At 37.3% G+C, this 23,232-nt stretch overlaps 1 protein-coding gene across 3 annotated transcripts in view; it reads left to right on the top strand.

Moving 5' to 3' along the window:
• The window catches only part of hgo (homogentisate 1,2-dioxygenase), a 431,143-nt gene that overhangs the window by 310,491 nt on the left and 97,420 nt on the right, over nucleotides 1-23,232 (top strand). For all 3 annotated transcript variants that reach the window (XM_090379845.1, XM_090379846.1, XM_090379847.1), the window contains one exon: nucleotides 20,530-20,634. In XM_090379845.1, the coding sequence (XP_090235971.1) occupies nucleotides 20,530-20,634 (105 nt within the window). The remainder of the gene's footprint in view (nucleotides 1-20,529; nucleotides 20,635-23,232) is intronic.

Genomic DNA, 23,232 nt, shown 5'->3' on the forward strand with positions numbered 1-23,232 from the left:
TTTAATTGAGAAAGACAACATTTATGGTGCCTCCGTAGCCAGGTGGGAAGGAGCAGCAGTGCGTAGCACACGCTTCTTGATTAGACCGGGGTTCGAGCCCGTCACCACCAAATACGGAGGATTCGGAAAGGTCAGGGAATGACCACCGCATATTCCGGGAGCAATATGACCTTAGTTGCTAATGCCAAATAAAAAAAAAAAAAAAAAAAAAACCAAATAAAAAACAACAACATTTGTGTGTCAAAAGCTACTACAGTGGATTCTGGTTATTTGGGCCACCAGTTAATTGGGGCAGCCGTTTATTTGGGGCAAATCTTAAAAACAGAACTCAATCAAGAAAAGAGCCAGAGTTTACTTCGCTTAATTGGGACAAAATCCCATTTAATCTGGCCAGGAGACCACACCACTGGATTACCCTAAGATTTTCTCTGACCGTACCATGTAGTTTGGTCGGATTTTTGGAGGTCACAACCATAAAGCAATAAAACAATTAGCAGTCACCTGTTTATTGGGCTTTTCTGTTAGTGCAATCTATCGTAAACGGATAATAAACTCGATCTTATTGAATTTGCGATAATACTGACAGCTGGAATTCTGTGAGTTATTATGGTAAAATGTGTTTACACTTCCATGGAATCTTCAATCATATAAAAAAAAAAATAATTTAGAATCTTCCCTTCATTCCTATTTTTAAAGCTTTGTAACTCGTTACTCCGTTCCCACTTGCACATATTGTGTTACTTGCAATTTGTGTGTGCAGTGTTTTTTTGTTATTGATTGCTTATCTTTTTACTGTTTTAAATTTCAGCCCCCACCAACAAATGTCAGTAAACAGAAATGTCAACTAGTTTAGTTAATATGTACATATTACAGTACGTATTAATTATTACGATTATCACGTATATTCTTCCGAATTTCCCGTAACATTTAATTTTTTAATTGGTAAGGTAATAAAGGGTAAATTTGTGCTTAATATATCTTTACTTTTATAGCCTGTAGATAACATTCCTCCTATTTTCGCTAATTAGAATCGCTGTTTAATAGAATTAAAATTCAATTCACGAACGTGATCACAATGACCGCCGCTTACTGCACATCGTATAGTGAACGGTACTTTACTATGGTGAGTTCTGCATAACGTGATTTGATTGTACAGTGAACTAATTATAAAGGGGGGGCACATTGTATTTTTAACTACTGTATTTACGTGAAACTTTGGATAATTGGGGCAGCCGCTTAATTGGGCCAAAATGCACTAGTCCCGATGTGTCCCAAATAACCGGAATCGACTGTACTTGCATTTTCTGTTGTTTTGGTGAATTTTAACTGTATATTTATCTGTTTTCAAAATTTATTTATATTGTTAGATGCATTTGATTTTGATTATAGAGACATTTTTCTCTCACTTAAAATTGGACCATAAGTCCTCAATTGCATGACCTGGGCCTATTTTCAACTTAGGGAAAAATATTGTTCTCCACAATGCTGCCTAAGTTACAAATATCATTTTAAAGTGTATAGCATTACCTGAATAGGTGTATTCGCTGTACATTTAAAAATCTGAGACACCACTGGGACAGCTGTTTTGAAGCATAATGTCTTCTCGTCAGCTGTTAGGTGATTCCTGTTAGCAAATGTATATGGAAATCTCTGAATAATGTATTTTGTCTAATTAGACAGCCAAGGATATATCGAAGTTTTCCTTTAACTGTAAGAATTCTGCTGTGTTTACCCTACACAGTACTGTAGGAATTCTTGAGAAATTTCAGGAGTATCTTGAAAAACAAAATCTTGCATTAGTAGGTGACTTACCCTGATAGAATCAATTTCACAAAACTTGCCAGAAATCATTTAAGTGTTATTCAGTGTAAGATATTAATTTTTGTTTAATTTTTAAAGGAAACATTTTTAAAGGTAATTTGTAAGTGCTTATTTTGATATTTTTATTATTTAAATCTTTACTTAAATATAATTATGGTTTCAACTGGAAAAATATGCATAACATGTCACAGGATGCCATGAGTGATGGGAGAATTGTCACTCATAATTTGGCCTTTATTCTTATAGTTGCTGTCACATGTATGCAAGACTTTCTCAAGCTGATGGTGATTCTTTTCTATGTCCTAGATGGAGGGAGTGTGACAATCTTAAATTACAACTTGTACTTTTAAGCAAGATTCAGTCACTGAGAATTTAACTACTAAACTACTAACTATAAAAGGAAGGGAATGAATCAGATTGGTCCAGTTGATATCAATGGTTTGACTGTAGATGATCATTCTCAGATGGCTGCCAAACTAAATTGAATATTTTGTATCTACATTCACATATGAGGAATTATTCAAGGAGGAGAGGGCCAGATGTTTATCAAACTCTAACAGAGAGTTTAAATGATTTTGTAATAACTGAGAGCAAAGTGGAGGAAAAATTGTTGAAGTTAAACATAAGAAAGGCACCTGGGGTGGATGGGATCTATCCAATTATATTAAAGGAGGTGTTAAAGGAAGTAAGCGAACCCTTAGCCATAATTATGAGAGCATCCTTGGACTCGGGGGAAGTCCCCCATGGACTGGAGATGTGCAAATGTACCTCCGATTCACAAAGGGGGATCAAAGGGTGACACAAGTAATTACAGACCTGCTAGTTTGACTTCTGTTCCAGGGAAAATAATGGAGTTACTGGTTAAAGAAGCATTGTGGGATGATCTAGACAGGACAGCAGTAATAATTCAGACACAGCATGGGTTTGTCAAGTGGAAGTCTTGTCTGACCAATTTGATTGGATACTATGATGTGGTCACCAAGGATCTGGATGAAAAAAATAATTTTGATATCATATACTTGGATTTCAGGAAAGCTTTTCATACTGTTGCACATGGAAGATAACTGCACAAGTCAGAGCAGTATGGCATTAAGGCCAAGTTGCTACAATGGATAAAAGGATGGTTGAGTGGGAGAAGACAGAGAGTGGTAATCAATGGACACAGCTCTTTGTGGACTAATGTTATTAGTGGTGTTCCCCAGAGTTCAATGTTTGGGCCCATTGTTGTTTTGTATATTTATCAATGATATTGATGAAGGTATATCAAGCTTAATGTCAAAGTTTGCAGATGATACAAAGGTTGGCAGGGTTGTTAATAACAGTAATGATGGTATGCTGCTGTTGTAACAGGATCTGTAAAAGTTGGGAAATAGGCTGAGAAGTGGCAACTGGAGTTTAACATTGACAAATGCAAAGTACTGCATATGGGTAGCAGTAAACCAGAGTAACATACTAACTGGGTGGTGTTACACTCAGTGTAGTGAAGAATGAAAGAGACCTGGGGGTAATTATGCAATCAGATATGAAGTTTACTGAGCAGTGCTGACAGACTGCCAGAGTAGGTCATGGGGTTTTGTCAATGATATACAGGAATTTTGCAAGCAGGGATAAGGAGGTGATTTATTCCCTTTGTATAAGGCAATGGTCAGGTCATGTCTTGAGTAATGTGTACATGTTTGGAGGCTTCATTTTAGGAAGGATGTAGAGAGAAGGGCAACAAGACTGGTGAGGGGGAACAAAGGGATACTCTTACGAAGAAAGGCTTAAGTTCTGAAAATTGCAACGTCTGGAGACTAGGCACTTGCAAGGTGATCTGATTGAGGTGTATAAGGCCTTGAATGGACTGAGCAAGCTCAATGCTGATAGGATTCTTCCTCCTGCTCAGATTACAAACTTGAGGTGGCATAGATTCAAATTGAGGAAAGACAGTTGTAGAAAGATGTGCAGAAATTTGCCTTTAGCCAGTGGTGGTTGATTGCTGGAACAAACTTCCATCTGTCGTTGTGGAGGTAGAAAACTTAAATAAATTCAACTCAGAATTAGACACACATTTGGAATGAATCGTTGGATGAAATGGGAAGGTTTTTTTTTTTTTTTGACTGATGCTGTATAAGCTTGCTTTCTTGCATCATATGCCTCTACTAATTATAATGCTAAAGATATCTGAACCAGGATCTTGACAGAAACACATGTGTAATTCTCTAATGCTTTCCTAAGTCCAGCCTCAGGACTGAATATTTCAGTACAAACATACTGAAATATCCAGTCCTGGGTTTCATAGGTGGTATTGTTACTGGGGGATTCAATTGTAAGGAAAAATGGAAATATATTCTGTAACAAAGACAAATGGAAGAACCAGAGTGTCAGCCAGGTGTGAAAATTTGATGAATTTGATGATGTGAATGACTAGCTGTTGGCTTAAGGGAGGATATATGGATGCCCATGTGGGTACTAATGGTTTAAAACATAAACAAACTGATGACTTTATTTTCTTTTGTCTGCAATTCTGTCTGGATATGATAGAAGGTAAAACATTATGAAAGCTTTATGGATTAACTTTAGAACTGAGGGCTCTGCAAGGCTTATGGGAGAAAATTCATTTGAAAAGAGGAGACATGAGGGTTGTTGATAGTCTTATTGAGAGAATGTCTTAAGGGTTCAGGGAAACTGCTATTTGGAGGATGGGGAAGTCATTAGAATGATGATGTAAGTTAGTGACATGAGCCAAAATCACACCTGCACACTTTGGCACATAAAAGAAGAGAAACATTGAAATACATACAAAAACCACCACCACCAGCCACATACCAGTAAGAAAAAAGTGCATAAGCAACTGTAAGGGATGTGTTAGGGGTAGCAAAAAGCCAAAAGATACAAAATTTAATTTTTCTGTGTAGTAATACCAGAACTATTGTAAATAAAGTAAATAAATTTGAACTTTTGATTAAGTTAACCAAGTGGTTTTTTACCGGGGTGCAGCAGCACAATAGGGTGCCATAACAACATTCCAGGGGTTGCTGTTCTATGTCTTTTGGGTTTAAGTTACTTAACTTTTTTTTTTTTTTTTTGAAATTTATTTCATTATAAAAAGGTGTACAATATCCATTGTACCGTATCGTTTTATGTAGTGATCTATAATTGATGTTTATTTACTATCTCTGTATAAAGAATAAAATTATTATATAAGTATATATAATTTGTATTATTAATTATAATTTTGTTTCTAATTATATTATTATAGTAACTATCGTATAACATATATATATTTTTAAAATATATACATTTTTTATATATAATATTATAAATAATATAATATATATATATATGTATAAAAATATATACATTTAAAAAATAAATATATTTTTTAAAAATATATACGCAGAGAGAATCGAATTATTAAAAGGTCAAAAACCACTGTGTTAGGTATATCTTTTGGCCCAGGGATGCCGTGAAAAAATTACTGCGACACTTAAGGGTGCCGTGAACCAAGAAAGTTTGGGAACCGCTGGGTTAATCAGTACTAATATAATAAGTGCCATCCAGAGATAGGGGATGAAGAATGTCATTATGGTGAATATAGTGTGTTCACGAGGGTAGGGTAGGGTTGAAGGGGAATCCTATGGCATTTTATACATACTTACTTAACTTCTTTTTTTTTTAATTTATTTCATTATAAAAAAGGTGTACGGTATCCATTGTACTGCATCATTTTAATTTTGTAGTGACACCTTTTCCAGTGGATACCATAACCATGAGTCATGCTCTCCTTATCAAAAGCTCTCTGAAAACAGTCAGACTGCACTCAGAGATGGATCAAGTTCAGATAGACATGAAATCTGTGTGGTGAAAGATAACTTGTGGTAAAGGGAAGATGATAGTCATTGTATGCTCTCTGACTAAACAATTTTGAGGTGTGTGACAAAAATCTCTGCAAGCAACTTGAATGGGCATCCAAGTGTGGTTGTCTCATTATGGGTGACTTCAACCTGCTTCATATAGATTATAAATCATGGACTGGCAATATTCCATGGGGAAACAGAATTTTGAACCATCTGCATTGTTATTTATCTCTATCAGAGATAATCCAAGAAATTTTAATATCCTCGACTTGATTCTCATCAGTGATCCAACCTCATCCAAAATTTTATGGTGCAGGAACTTATAGTAGGTAATGAAATTACCTGCTATCAGTTCCTGCCCTGTAAATTTCTGGCATAAAATGGGTAGTGCCCAAAGAGATTTCAGAGAAAAAGATGAGGGCTTCAATTTCAAGAGAGGTAACTATAGTGGATTGATGTATTTCTTAGGCTCTCTTAACTGGAGAGACAACTATATGCTGTTGAATACATGTTGATTATGAGAAGTATTGGCGGGATTTATGCTTTTGCCGACCAGGCTAGCCAGGTGGGTAAAGTGCCTGCCTGGCAACCCAAAGGTTGCTGTTCGAATCCCGCCTCGGGCTTGGATCACAGTAAAATGCAAAACCTTTGGGAGGTGCATTATGGCCACAGAAGCCGATGTGCCAACAACTAACAAAAAAAAAAAAAAAAGAAAAAAAAGAGATTTATGCTGGAAGCTACAAATTTATTTGTTCTGAAAAAGAAAGATGCCTGAGTGGGACATCTTTCCTTTTTCAGTAAGAGAGGCTAAGAGTTTAATTGAGCAAAAATAAAAAAGCACGGGATAGTTATTACAGATTATCATAAGATACTGGTTTAGATGTAATGTAAACCAGTATATCATAACACAGATTTATGTTTACATGTAAATACATGTAACAAAACCACTGATTACATAAGACAGGCAAAAATTGAATATGAGACATCACTAGCAAAGAGTTAAAAATGGAGACAGAATTCATTTTTTATATCAATACAAAAAAAAAAAAAGAAGAGTGAATCAGATAAGCCCCCTTATGGTTCAAAGACCATTTGGCCCATGAGGGATCAGTGACAAGAAGCCAGGCCCAACAGTGATAATTATCATCAGTTGGGTAGGTAGTATCAGATCACAGAAAAATTAATGGGAATAACAAAAAGAGTTCACAAAAAAATGAAATAACAGCAAAGAGAACAAAGATTATAGTGTTTAAATTGCTGCTAACAGAGTGAATTTGTATGTATTATATAAAAAAAGTAAGTAAAAGTAAGGAAGTTCTATTATGTAAATAAGCATTCACTCTGTTCTGTAAATTTAATTTACAGAAGGCAAAAACAGTTGAAAAAAACAGTCTGAGATCTAGAGGAGTAGGCTACAAAATCATCTTCCCCTTCTGGGTTGCTTACATTTGTCTGTCCTATTTTTATCAAGTCTTAATGGAATATAGAATCACAGAAGGGCTGCCAAACCTTTGACTTCTTCAGTTTTAAAGCACTTACACTTGATACCTCCCAAACATATAAGAGACTACAATGAAGCTCTGCTGATTCTCTCAATTCCCCCTGTCAACTGCAATATCACAGTACACATCATTTTATCAAATTGGTATTCATGTTTAAAGATCTCTTAAAATCCTGTCACCTAGAGAGAAAAGTGCAAAACCCTGTTTACAACAACTTCAGGCTGTGGAACCAGAACTGGAAACATTATTCTAGAACCTTGATTTACAGTGGAGTAACTCCTTCCACTAAAGTGGACACATATCGTATCTCTTTCATCATCCAGGTCAGGAGTCTGCTTTTCCTCCTTCAACATCCATCCTGGAAATGGGAGTAACATTGGGCAGAAGGAGCCGTCTTACGGCTACCCATGAAGCTGAGAACTCAGACAGCAGCAAAAACATCATTGCAAAACCAGAGAGAGACCTCTCTCCATAGATTATTTTGACTTGTAGCAAAGCAGAAGAGTACATCAGCCAATTATCACATTAATCACACATGACTCTTAATTGATCTCTGGGCAGTGGTATTTTGTCATGCCCCAAGCTCCTGTTATTTGTGTCTTGAATTTTTTATATTATTTCACTGATTACAGTTGGTTGCATATATCTAGCAGAAAGCATATGTGATTTTTTTCATTGAATTAGTTTTGTAAAATGCAACCTAGTTGGCAGTGCCAAAAAGAAATACAGGTAATTCCCAACCTTACGAGTTAATTAGTCCTTAGGCACACTCATAAAGTTTGGAATTTATAACCTATAAATATAATGTTAAAAAACAAGGGTTACATTCTCAACAAAGAAATTTGACCATAGTAATGATAAATAAAGGTCAACAAGCTTAAACAATGATTTATTTATCCAAAGAAATGAAAACATAGCCTTTAAAATCAAGCAACTTATAATAATAAAGAAATTATTTATGTCATACAGATGTTAAAGAATGTTTATTCTTCATCATCATCATTGACTGAATGCACACTTGTTGATGGTTCTTCACTCATTGTTGGTTCGGCACTCGTTGGTTTGTTGGAAGCATGAGGAGGAGTATTCTTCTTCAAAAATGCATCGAGTTGTTCATTTCCAAGAGAGTTTTCTCTTTTCTTTATAAATTTCACAATAGCATGCATAAGCATTTTTTTAAATCTGTAGCAACTTTTCTAGTGCACTTGAAATTTGAATATTGTGACTCGAAAATCTCAATTCCTTTTTTATGTGGTGAAAAGCTCGTCAAGCCCCTTGAGAATGAAGGAACAAACAGGAGTTTCAGCTGTTAAATCTTATTCCTTAGCTTCTTCACATTTTGCCATTTCAAGGAGGTCTTATTATTATTATTATTATTGCTCTTATTATTTCTCCCTGATTGGGAGAAATAATAAGAGCAATAATTATTTCTCCCTGATTGGGGGATTCCACTCCATGACGGGTACTGCTACTAAGTATACAGAGTGGTTGTAAATGTCTGGTATTACTGTTGGTCAAGGAAATCTCTAACTATCCTACAGGTGTTCAGGATTACAACTTTCTGGAGTTCGTTGTAGGTGTTCTCTGGGAGATCTATTGCTGCTAGGCTGCTATGTAGAGTCTTTGGTACCATACCGGTAGTTAACATGATGATCAGGATGGTCGATACTTCTTGCATATGCCACATCTCCTTGACCTCATGTCTCCAGTTCGTGTACTTCCTAATTTTTTCCTCATGGGTTTTCTGGACATTGCTAGTGTTGGGCACCACTATGTCAATCAGGTAGGTAGCCTTTTCCATCTTGTTTACAAGGGTTATGTCCGATCTGTTGTGCGGATGGTCTTATCCGTTATTATGGCGCAGTCCCAGTACAGCTTGTGGGTTCAGGGCTCTAGTACTGCCTGGAGTTTATACTTGTGGTATGGTACACTTTCTTTGGTCAACTGGTATTTCCTCGCTAGCTTCTGATATATTATCCTGGCTACCTGGTCGTGTCTATGAGTGTACTCAGTCTGGGTGATCATCTTGCACTCCACGGTGATGTGTTGGATAGTTTCTGAGGCCAGGTAGCATTGTCGATATGTGTTATCTGACATTCCGGGCTCCTTTGAGATGTATTTTCTGTAGTTTCTTGCGTTGATTACCTGGTCTTGGATGGCCAGCACGAATCCTTCAGTCTCGGAGAAGAGCATCTAGCTTGTGAGCCATGCATTGGAAGCAATGTTATCAATGTGATCTTGATGGAGGTCATTGTAGTGTCTGCCATGGAGTATCTTCTTTTCCCATCTTTCTAACTTTGTTTCTTGTACCGTCTGGGTGGGAGGAGATTCCTCGCTTAGTTTGAGTGGGGTATACCCACTTATCTATCTTCCTTATGGCCTGGTGGAGTGGTTCTGTGTTGTTCTCGAAGTAATCTTTCAGGTTACCTATTGCTGTTTTCTGTTGCTCTATCAGGCCCCTTCCTCCCTCTTTCTGAGCTCTTGTTAGTCTCTCCACTGCTGACTTTGGGTGGTGTTGGCGGCTCTTGGTCATCATTGTCCTTGTCTTTCGCATGATATCTTCTAGCTCGGTGTTAGTCCAATCTATGACCCCGAAGGTGTATGTTAGTACTGGAACTGCATGGGTGTTTATGGCTTTAACTGTGTTCCCTCCATTCAGTTTTGCTTTCAGCAGGCTTCTGAGTCTCTGATGATATTTTTCGGTCAGGCACTTCTTGATTTCCTTGTGCTCTAACTGCTGAGCATGCATCATCCCTAAGTATTTGTAGGTCTCTCCTTCTGTCATAGCTTCAATCTCTTTACCAGTCAGCAGCTGGTAGTTTCGGCCAACAAATTTTCCCTGGTGCAGTGCATGGGTCTTGCATTTGTCTAGACCAAATTCTATCCTGATGTCCTTGCTGAATTCTTCGGTGATCCGGAGTAGTTGCTGAAGTTGCTTCTCAGTTGCTGCATAGAGTTTGATATCATCCATGTACATCAGGTGGGTGAGGGCGTACAGGTTCTTTCTTCCTTCTTTGAGGTTATATCCATACTTGCTGCCATTAAGCATGGTGGATAGTGGGTTGAGTGCTAGACAGAACCACGATGGGCTCAGAGCATCTCCCTGAAAGATTCCTCTCCTGATGGTGATTGGCCTGTTTGTGATGTTCTCGACCTTAATGGTGATACTCCATTTCGCCATTTTTGCTCCTAGGAAGTTTGTCACTATCGGATTGACTTTGTAGATCTTCAGGGTCTCTGTTAGCCAGCTATGAGGTATGGAGTCGAAGGCCTTGTGGTAATCGATGTAGGCCGTGTATAGGTTGTGGCGCTTCTTATAGGCTCGCTCCATAACTGCATCTATGGTTAATTGCTCCTTACATCCTTTGCTCCTCCGCTTGCATCCTTTCTGCTGTTCGGCCATTATGTTCTGACTCTCTAAGTGGTCTGATATCTTCTTGGTTATGCAACTGGTCAGGATCTTGTGCTTCATTGGGAGGCAGGTGATTGGCCTGTATTTTGCCATGTTTCTTGTATCTTTGTCTTTAGGCTTCAGATATGTGACTCCTTTGGCGAGAAACTTCGGGATTGTCTCCAGGTTCCTTATCATTCAAGTGAATTGTTCTGCTAGGTGCTTGTGTGTGTGTGTGCAGGTGAGTTTCTTATACCAATAGTTGTGGATGTTATCAATTCCTGAGGTTCACCAGTTGTGGGTGTTCCTGATCAACTGTTTTACTTCTTCTCGAATCTCCCACTCTCTCTCATCTCTTGTATGTCCTTGGTTTTCTTCCGTTCTACTTCTATCTGCTGTTATGCTCTTACTTCACTGCTCCAGATATTTCCCCAGAACTCCTCGATCATCTTCTTCTCGGGTGGTCTGTTTCCTGCTTTCTCATCTTCACCTAGTTTCCTGTAGAAGGCTCTTTGGTCCTCATCGAAGATTCGGTTGTTTATTTTCCTCTGGGAGCTCTCTTTTTATCTGTGTGATCTCTTGCTGAGTGCGAGGGAGTTCTGCTTCAGTGTGTCCAAGTATTCTCCTATTCTCTGATTTCTGGTCTCATGTTTGCTGTGGACGCTGTCTCTCTTGAGGATGCTCTTCTTCTTATTATTATTATTATTAGTCATATGGTGCAAGGAAGCCTGAGGCTTATGCTGCACCAGCCCAAAAAAAATTTTCTGAAGTACCCAGAGAGAGAGAGAGAGAGAGAGAGAGAGAGAGAGAGAGAGAGAGAGAGAGAGAGAGAGAAGTAGAAGGGAATCACCAAGAAAGAGAAGCATGATGATATCCAGCTCAGGACCCTGGGTGTGCCAAGCCCATACTCACCAGATGTGATCCCTTGATTTGCAAGCTCTCCGTTGTGTCTTTGATCAGTGACATCAGTTGTAGAAACCTCAAGCTGCAGTTGGTTAGCAGTATTAATGACCTCTTCTGTTTCGTTTTGCATGATCTCTGCTGATTTTTGAAATTCTTCAAAATTATCAATAAATTGATGACAGAATTTATTCCAAACACCCTTCATGTTCTTCTCTGTAATTTTTTCCCAGGCTCGTTTTATTATTTTATTATTTTGATTGCATCTAAAATATGGAATTCTTTCCAAAATTCTTTAAGAGTTGGACCTCCCTCTTTATCTCTGCCTGAACAAATAAATGTATGCACAGTAGTAATGTATTGTATAACTATGCATGTGTTTTGAAATATCGTGTTTATGAATGTTTAGTATTTATTTATTGCAATTAATGTTGATATTTTCGATTCTGTTGATGTTGCTATTTGAAAAAAAGAGCTTGTAAACTTGGGAATCCGTAAAGCGGGAACTGCCTGTATTAAAAATAAATACAGAATTTAATTAAAACTGTTATAGAATGTGTCAGAAGTGTTCACTTTGCTTGTATAAACTATTCATTTGTTTTAGTATGTCTGAAGAACATTTGGCAATAGCACAAATGTAGTTCTCAATTTTTTGCTCTACATATATTACTGAATGCTTTTTGGGAATTGAAAAAATTATTTTGATGCAAGGTAACATTCCAAAATAAGCATGCATTCTTTCTTATGAAACCCATGTTTTGTACTACATTAATTATTCAATTACGGAGAGTATCAGCACTGAAGTGTTTCTACAAGACATCATAGAGGTAAATCTTCCATTTCTAAACTAATTTACTTATAACGTAGAATGTACTGAGCCATTGCTGCTCTGTTAGCTATTAATTAAATACATTCTTATAAATTCCTTTTGACAATTCCACAAACTTTGCTCACTCTTCACTCATATCCTTTTGATCTCGCAAGCATGAGAGATTTCTTGCCTGCCTTGGTACAGAAATATACCAAATTAACACTTAGATATTCAGCCCAGGATCACCACATAACTTTCCTAAAATATTGCCTCAAACAAAACATTACTCCGAAATTTGCTATGGTCAAATTCAACCAAAATTTACCAGACATAAACAAACTAGCTTACACTACATCACGTAGTATCATTAACCTCACCCTGAGATCTCGTTATTCTATCAAGCAACAATATCTGCATTAAGTCAAACACATCCATAATAAATTAAGAAAATACCTTCTCCCTAACGATTGGTCAACCTTGAAAACACTATAAATTTTTGTCGCGAAGCACTAGCTTTGGAAATTAGAGACCATCACAGAAATAAACTAAACAGGCTATCCTGGATATCTGACATTCTGCATGCTAATTACCCCAAATCACCACTTTCAACTTGCAGCACAGCTTCCCAGCCCCATGTCACTAATCTCTCTAAAAGCGGCGCCTCCGTAGCCAGGTGGGAAGGAGCAGCAGTGCGTAGCACACGCTTCTTGATTAGACCGGGGTTCGAGCCCGTCACCACCAAATACGGAGGATACGGAAAGGTCAGGGAATGACCACCGCATATCCCGGAGCAATATGGCCTTAGTTGCTAATGCTCCTAAAAACCAAATAACAAACTCTCTAAAAGCTCCATAATCTGTGACCAAATTTCACTTCTATCCAAAGGCTTAAACTACAATCTACCCCCTCTCTGCAATTTGCCTAAGAAACAACTTGTTATAAACGTCGAATTTGGACTTCAGAATCCCCCACAGAAAGACATAATCATTTAACAGATAAACCAGGTAGTGAACAACCCTAAAAGCCTGCATCTCCCCAAATTAAATATTAAAGAAACCTCACCACTACATGACCTTCAAAAAAACAAAGATATCATGATACAAAAAAGCTTACAAAGGCGATATGGTTGCAGTTTTAGACACGCAAGATTATATCAACAAATTAAATTCCATAGTATCAGATACTTCCACTTACGAATAAGTCAATCCGGACCTTTTTTCCAGTATAATAAGAATTTAACAACATACTGAAAAAAAATTACATTAAAACAATTAAAAGTCCAGTTAAAACAATTAAAAGTTGGATGTACAATATACCCACACCTTTTGGCCAGATCAAACTACATAAGACAGATTTCCCCATTTGTTCCATCGTTTCATACAAACACTCTGCATTAGCTTCCCATATATACTGTATAATATAGTCAAACCATTCAGACAAAACCATAAAATTTGGAATAAAAAACTATGATTTGCTATTTAACATCCTAAAAATAAAACACTTAATAATAAAGACAACCTATTTTCCCTAGATGCCACCTCTTTATATACCAATGTGAATGTTGCATACACCCTGGATCATCTGGGATATGCTAAACAAAGACCCACTACCAATTAACCATACAAAACTCCTGATTACTGCTATATTCGACCTGATAAAACTTTTAACTGAAGCCAATTATATCCCCTTCCTAAGCATAGGCCTGCATACAGGGAGGGACCCCTGAAATCTTGAAGGAGGCTCTCGTAGCCTCACATGTCAAACATTTTTGTTAAATCATAAAAAAACGTATTGTTGAATTTTAAAACTAAAGAATTAAAATAAATAAATATTTAAATAATAAAATAGATATTTTTTATTTTATTCATGTTTTTTATGTGTAAAACATATTCTGATATTTGAATTTGCGCACTCATTTCATTTGGGACAGCTGTCTGCTATGCTGTGTGACACTAGCCTCCTGAACATATGCAATATATCGATACTGTTTGCAGCACCTCCCCTCACTAAATGAGTAAACAACGCTTTTCATATATATCCCTACTCTACGCTTAATCTTCTATTTTTTTTGGTGATTCACGGAATTCGTTGAAGGTCTTCTTGGTGATCGCAAAACGTAGGGGTTCACAAATGAGTTTATAATAATGAATAAGCCAAAATTAAGAAGCGTCATGATGCAAGAACGGTTGAACTACTTATTGCTTTTGCACATGGAACAGGATTTAACTGCTGCAGTCACTGTAGAAGAAGTAATTGACCAATTCATTGTCTTTGTTCCTTTTGAACGTAGAATATTATTATAATAAATAAATAAATAGACCTAAAAACCTAAAAAACCACTGTAAACCTAAAAAGGTTGAATATTTATTAGTTATGAACTATTATAATATATTTTAATGTATATGTTTTTTAAATAAATTTATTTTTTAAAATAAATAAAAGTTTTAATATATTTACAAAATTATATTTATAAAATATATTTATTTAAAAATAAAATGTTTTATTTTTATGGGGGGCCAAAATGTGGTTGCCCCCCTTCTTGTTTTAGGCTGCGAACACCTATGTGCCTAGGTAAAATCTTCAAACAGTTTTTGACCTACCCATGGGATTAAATTAAGTAGCTTACTTGCAGAAATATACCTTACGAATATCGAAACAATACATTTAACTCCTTTTCTTCCACGGATCACCTACTATGGTAGATATCTGAATGATATACTCTGCATCACAGATGTGGGGAACATACAGGACATTCTACAAAACTTAAATAATATCCATGCAAGATTAAGCTTCATACTAGAATCTGAAAATACTGAAACAAAATTATTACATTTTCTAAATTTCACCCTCACATGGGTTATGAACAAAATTCAATTCAGCATATACAGAAAGGCCACCTACACTGGGATGCTTCTTCATTACAACAGCTACCACCCCTTCACCTATAAAATTTGCACTATTTGCTTGATGCTTGTGGAGCAGTCAGGTACGGGACATGATACTGCCATGGGGGATGTCTTTGTATGTGCGCGATGCAAGGAGTGTAAGGAAATCAGGTGACAACTCAGCGTTGTTATGAGCCTATATGAGAGCTTGAAGGACAGGGTGGATGCCCTCGAAGGATTAAAAGTGAGAGGCCCATCAAGCTCTCCGCTGCCTACACCAACGCCAGAGCTTGCACTTGGGCATCACGCAACACAGCGGCAGCCCTCAAGGCAGAATGTGCTGGTCCCAAAGGAACTAGTAGTTGTTGGTGACTCTATTGTCAGGGAAACGGGAAACATGCTTTGTAAAAAGGATAGGTGGAACAGGACGAGGGTATGTCTGCCAGGGGCAAAGGTTGATGACGTTGTAGAGCGGATATCATCTTTTAAGGGCACAAAAGGTGATATAGTTGTACACGTTGGCACTAATGATATTAAGAGTAGGAGACCGGCGGAATTACTTAACAAGTACAGGTCACTGTTGAAAAAAACCGTGAATTAGGGTTGAATTTGAAAGTGTCTGCAATTCTGCCCAGACACGATAGGAGGGAGTATATGATGAGAGCCCTGAGGAACAATTCGGCCCTGGAAAGATTGTGCAAGGCTCAACGGGTAGAATTTTTTTCAGCCTGGTCTGTACTTGTTAAGAGGAGAGATAGCTTCTACAGGGATGGAATACACTTAAATAGAAAGGGTGCAAGAATGTTTGCTGATGCTATCGAGGCAGTGTTAGGTGGATCGGAAAACTGCTAGATTGGGGGATACAAGGACTAATAGATTAACATTAGCCACTGGCAGAGGTGAAAGTGATTCTTGCACTGCTTCTATTGGAATGAGCAGCAGCTTGGAAAATAAGATGCATTATATTTCAGAGACTGCTGGGAGTCATTGCGGTGCAAATAAACACATGGGTTGTATCAGGGTAGCTAAAAAAAAAGAACAGGTGCATGTATACTTGCGTGTACACCAATGCTAGGAGTTTGGTAAATAAATTTCATGAATTTGAGGTATTGTTCAAAGCATCAAAGGCGGATATTGTTGGGATATCAGAGACATGGTGTCATACAGATATAAGTAATGCAGAACTGGAATTTGGGGAGTACAATGTCTACAGAAAGGATAGGGAGGGGTTATGCTATTAGTTAACAAACACGTAAAATCCAAGGAAGTGAAGCCAGTCGACATCACTGGACAGTGCAGTGTCGAGTCAGTTTGGTGTGACATAAGCATTGGGAGATCAAAATTGAGAGTAGGAGTGTGCTATAGTCCTAATGACTCTGATGAGTATAATAAGAAACTGTACAGGGAAATAGAGTGGGCCAGTAAATCAGAGAGTCTTATAATGGGGGATTTTAATTTCCCAGATATTGACTGGAATTTGTGGGTTCGTCACTCATACACTAGCAAGGCTTTTGTGGATTTATTGGATGATTGTTTTCTAAATCAGCATGTTCGGGAAGCAACTAGAAGGAGCAGTACTCATGATTTGATTATCAGTAGTGATTCTTCATGCATTAAGAATCTGCAGATAAAGGAACCACTAGGTGGCAGTGATCACAGTGTGCTGAAGTGGGATTTACTCAAGGTGGTAACTACCATCAGGGGTAAAGGTAAGGGTTACTGCTTTCGTAAAGGCAACTACGATGGTCTGAGAGTATTTAAAATCTATACAGTGGGACCAACTGATGATGTTACCTACAACAAATTCAAAATGGGAAGCATTCAAAGAATTAATCTTGGAAGCTACTAGGCTTTACATACGAACTAAGAAATATTGTTCAAGGTTCAGGCCTAAATGGATGTCATATGAACTAATGAGACATATGGCAGAGAAGAATAATGCATGGGATACATATAAATTAACATGTGACACAGAAGCCTATGATAGATATAAGTTGATCTGTAACAAAGTTACAAAGGAGGTTAGGCAGGCAAAGGCAGATTACGAAAAATCTTTGGTAAGGGATGCAAAGAAAAACAGCAAGGAGTTCTTTACTTATGTAAACTCTAGAAGGAAGGTGATGAATCAGATTGGTCGACTTGGTATCGATGGTTCAACTGTTCATGATCCTGCTCAGGTAGCTAACAAACTAAATCAATATTTTGCATCTACATTCACACATGAGGAGTTATTCAGGAAGGGGAATGCCATAGAAGAAGTAAACACTGACAGTGAGCTAGATGATCTTGTAATAATTGAGGGTAAAGTGGAGGAGAAATTGTTGATGATAAATACAAGAAAGGCACCCGGGGTGGATGGGATCTATCCAGTTATATTAAAGGAGGCAGCAAAGGAAGTAAGCAATCCATTAGCCATAATTATGAGAGCTTCCTTGGACTCAGGGGAGGTACCCACAGACTGGAGATGTGCAAATGTAACCCCAATTCACAAAGGAGGATCAAAGGCTGACACAAGTAATTATAGACCTGTGAGTTTAACTTCTGTTCCAGGAAAATTAACGGAAGCACTGGTTAAAGAAGCACTGCAGGATCATCTTGACAAGAATTCAGTTATAGCTCAGACACAGCATGGTTTTGTTAAGGGAAGGTCTTGCCTGACCAATTTGATTGGATACTATGATGTAGTCAGAAAAGAATTGGATGCAGGGAATAACTTTGATATTATATATTTGGATCTTAGAAAGGCTTTTGATACTGTTGCACATGGAAGACTGCTGCACAAATTGGAGCAGTGTGGCATTGGTGGCAAATTGTTGCTATGGATAAAGGGATGGTTGAGTGGCCGAAGACAGAGAGTGGTAATTAATGGACACTGCTCATCGTGGACTAATGTTATTAGTGGAGTCCCTCAGGGTTCAGTGTTGTGTCCATTGTTGTTTTCTGTATTTATAAATAATATTGATGATGGTATATCAAGCTTAATGTCAAAGTTTGCAGACGATACAAAGTTTGGCAGGGTTGTTAAGGACGCTACTGACGCTATATTGCTGCAACGGGATCTGGAAAGGTTGAGCAGATGGGCTGAGAGATGGCAAATGAAGTTTAACATTGACAAATGTAAAGTACTACATATGGGAAACAGCAACCCCAGAGCAACGTATCAACTCTGTTGTACTACACTGACAGTGTAGAGAATGAAAAGGACCTGGGGGTAATTGTGCAGGCAGATATGAAGTTCTCCTAGCAGTGCAGATGGGCTGCAAGAGTAGCTCACGGTGTCTTATCAATGATATACAGGAATTTTTCTAGCAGGGATAGAGAGGTGATTATTCCCTTGTATAAGGCAATGGTCAGGTCGCACCTTGAGTACTGTATACAGGTCTGGAGGCCTCATTTCAAGAAAGATGTAGAGCTGCTGGAATGAGTACAGAGAAGGGCAACAAGGTTAGTGAACGGAACGAAGAGTTGCTCTTACGAAGAAAAGCTTAAGTTTTGCAAATTACAGTGTGTGGAGACTAGGCACCGGCGAGGTGATCTGATAGAGGTGTACAAAGCCTTGAATGGTTTGAGCATGCTCAATGCTGATGGGATACTGCCTCTTGCTCAGAATAATCACCTGAGAGGGCATAAATTCAAATTGAGGAAAGACAGATGTAGGATAGATGTGCGGAAATTTGCCTTTAGCCAGCGGGTAATTGGTTGGTGGAACAGACTTCCATTCCTTGTTGTGGAAGTTGGTAGCCTAAATAAATTTAAGGCTCAGCTGGACAGGTATTTCGAACGAATGGAGGGGTGAAGTGAAAGGTTTTTTTTTTTTTTTTTTTTTTTGGGCTGATGCTGCATAAGCTTGCTTTCTTGCATCATATGCCTCTACTAATGCTAATGCTAAATTATCCATCATCCTTAATCAATTTCTTAATGCCTACAAACACTCAACATCTGAATCAGCCCCAAAACACAGAAATACAAACACGAAAAACAGATTTGAAAATAGAGATTACCCCCTACCTATTATAAACGAAATAAGGATACAAGCAAAAAACAGATTATGCAATACCTCTCCTGTTACCAACAATAATAACATAAAAAAAATGTTTTATTGCTTTACCATATATTAAACAATGGTTCGAACAACTAAATAAATAACACACAATTCAAAATCATAGCCAAACCCACAACAAAACTACATTCTGCCCAAAAAAACCACGAAGTCCAATCCTCTTCCACATTCCAATTAAATGACTTAGTCTACAATGTATCTTGCAAGGATTTCAACTCCTCATACTAGGAACCACTTGTTGTACACTCAATACGAGAATGAGACAACATTTAACATCTGTCCTTGGCTTCGGAACTTGCATTCCATGTGATCAGTAAAGGCCACACCTTTCTATTCAATGAAGCAAAAATTCTCAGCATCCAACGCGATTACACCAAACTATTAATTTCGGAGACACTTGAAATTAAATTACATCAAAATTCAGTCAATGTACGTCGCCCCTACCCTATCTCAGATTCATGGTCCTTTACTCGCATGTGCCAGGACCGCAACTAATCTCCATGCTATAAAATTCTTCCGCAATACCTGCGGTTTCACTTTCCAGTGATCACAACCTTGGTCAAAAAGCCCTGTCTGCTTCAGGGAAGTAACAAGATTCTTTAGTCTCTTAATGTTTTAAGAGGATTCTTAATTTTTTTATGTTTTAATATTAGTTTTTAAAGTATTAAGAATATAGATTCACTATGTATTTATTTGGTCTTAAAATTTTAAAATACAAACAAATTGTATTCTCTCGCTCAAAGATTGGGGCGGTGATTCGATGTATTGTCGGGCTCGAGGTCCGCGAGTCTCCGATTCCAGGGTGCATTGGGTCACTGTTCTTGTCTACAAGGGAGTGGAATACGTGTAATCTATTTGTATAATTATTCAACTATAGAGAGTATCAGCACTGAAGTGTTCTACAAGACATCATAGAGGTAAATCTTCCATTTCTAAACTAATTTACTTATAATGTAGAACGTATTGAGCCATTGCTGCTCTGTTAGCTATTAATTAAATGCTACATTAATAAATGCTGTACTGCTTTTCAATTACTACTGCTGCCATAATGAAAAATCTTTCTGCCACCAGTCTAAAACTATCTTACCCCTATCCTACAAGAAGATTGTGTGCTCAGTTGCCATAGTTACCTTGGTACACACCATTGACGAATAGGTTGTGTAAATAATTTATTTGTTATGTGTATGTATTTATTTATTTATTATGTCGGTTATATTTATTTATTATGGTATTTATATATGTATTATATGTGTATTTTTTATCTGTATTATTGTTAGTATTGTTTGGTTATTTATAAAGAATTTATCATTTTGTTCACAGGATCATTCGCCTTTTGATGTTGTTGCTTGGCATGGCAATTATGTTCCATATAAATACAATTTAAATCATTTTATTGCTATGAATAGTGTAACCCGTGACCATGCAGTAAGTATAAGCTCATATTATTAATTATTTACTCCAAAAAAGATGTTTTCACAGTATTCTATCAAACTGAAAAAAAAAAAAAGAAAGAAAGAAAAAAAGACAGACATACATTGTCATAAATGTACAGAGTGTGAGAATATTCCCCATGTACCTATATATTTGTACTGTGCTGGAAGTAGGAAAGTCTGATACATACCCCTTAGGTGGCATATGTGACCACTGGCATAGTCCCAACACCATAGTATCCTACTATCTTGCAACCAGTGAGATGTTTGAATGTGTGAGAAAATGGCATCATCAGTTAGGGCTGAATGTGTTTAGTGGAATATGTTCTGTTGTGGAGGTGAATACACAGAAGAAGTCAAACAGAAATTTAGGGAAATGTATTCTGAAATTCATGTACTGCTTTATAACAGTGGCAGTAGATTAGCAAGATTAGGGAAACCAGATCAGTTACAAACATGCTGAGGTCTGGCAGGCTGCCAGTTTTAACATAGGGTATTTCTGATTGCATTATGAGCAGTCCAAAAAAGGTGTTTCACAAATTGTCACAGAAATCAGGCATGAACTGAAAGAATATTACCCTGTAAAACCTGTGCAGTATTGGCAGTGGTTTTGAGACTTCTTTAAAGCCAGTGGAGAAGACATTCTGAATTTCACCCCTTTCAACAATGAGATGTGGTTCCATTTATCAGGGTGTGTCAACTCTCAAAAGCTGTGTTTGTGGTTGGTGTTTAGTCCATATGCCATTCAAGAGATACACCAACGCATGATTTATAGGTTGATGGATGAGGTGAAGTTCCCATACTGGTGCTGTTGTGGTCGTGTTCAATGAGTTTGAAAATAAGTGGATGTGGTATGTTGTAGTTCCAAACTTTCTGCAACAGAGTATAGAGGTTATCTAGTAGACTGACAGGTTGCAAATAACAAACAGTTTCATTAGTAGCATTAATGTTTTGTGTCACAATTTTTCAATGGAGCAATGAACAAATATCAAAATTTGCTTTAAACTGGGAAAATCTACAACAGAAACAGAAATTAAAAACTGTTTCTGGTGATGATGGGTGATCATTTGATCCCCCAAATGATAGCTGATGAGTTAGATATGAATAAGGAGACAATTTGTCAAATTCTGCACAAAGATTTAGGGAAAAAAGGAAAATTTGTACAGATTTTCCTGCAAAGCCTCACAGATGAGCAGAAGCATGAAGAATGTCATCACATGATGACTTTCAAGACAACCCTAATTTCCTTGATTGTATTATCACTGAAGATGATTGCTGGGTATTTCAGTACAACCCAGAGATGAAATGTCAGATCATGCAGCATCAGATCAGTCAGATTAATCCAGAAAGTTTCATTAAAAGTCTAGGATCAAGATGATGCCAATCATGTTTTTTGACAAACAGGGTGTGATTCACAAGGAATTTGTACCTGAAGAGGAGAAAGTCAGCTCGTTCTATGTACAGGTGCTTCTAAGACTACTGAAGTGCATTTCCTAGGCAAGGCCTCAATTTCAAGAAAAAGGCAACCAATTCTTGTTGCATGACAATGCCCTTGCCCATTCCACACTTTCACAGGTGTGGAATGGGCAAGGGCATTATACAAATCAACCATCAACAATTATCAACAGATCAACAATTATACAGATAAATGTTTTTATCTGTATAATTGTTGTACAACAGATCAACAATTATACAATCAACAATTATACAAGCATTATACAGATCAACTATCCACCCTACTCTCCCAATCTAGCACCAGCAGACTTCTTCCTCTTTCCCAAGGTAAAAACTGCCCTCAAAGGAAAGAGATTCAGGAATCTCTGAATCTCTTTCAGGAAAAAAAACATAATTGCCAAACTGAATATCATCTCTTTGGATGCCTTTGCTGACTCTTTTCAGAAATTTTTGGAATGGTGTAAAAAGTTCATTCAATCAAGTGGTGATTACTTTTAATAAAAATAACACCATTTTTGAGCTTATTTTTATTGCACCATTCTTGGAACTTTATTACCACACCTCATGTAATGTGCTATATTATGAAGATGAGTAATTCATCCCATATTCTTTGAGAACACTGTTGGCTCAGAGCATTATTGTGATATGATTCTGTACCCTTTCATTTCATATTTAATTGAGGACAGAATTGCCCAATGTTACAGTACACATGGCTCATAATCCATGACATCTCTGGGTGATGTTTTATGTGTCTGCCTAATTTCCAGAGACATTTAATAACCAGTATTACCCAATCGTACTTCACCAGTCTTGTATCCCAGTTGCAATTTTACAGCTTACACCTTTCTTTCATTTTTTATTGAATTTTTTTTTTTGCTGTACTTGGATCACTCTTATTTTCATGTAATAGGGTTGTTACCCTGGGAAGTAAAGACTATTTTCTAGGACAAAAAAAGAAATATAATATGGTTTTCAACATTAACAAAACCTCTGGGCTGAAAGATACAGTCTAAACATCTATGAACTCAATCCTAACTTTTACCATTATACATGCCTGCTAATGACTAACCCAGGTATAAGCTGTCACACCATTGAGGGTCAAAAAAAAAAGAAAGAAAGCAATGCAAAACTACAAGCA

This window comes from Mastigoproctus giganteus, chromosome 8, assembly GCF_048544385.1.
Source record: "Mastigoproctus giganteus isolate SK-2022 chromosome 8, ASM4854438v1, whole genome shotgun sequence".
Lineage (NCBI taxonomy): Eukaryota > Metazoa > Arthropoda > Arachnida > Uropygi > Thelyphonidae > Mastigoproctus > Mastigoproctus giganteus.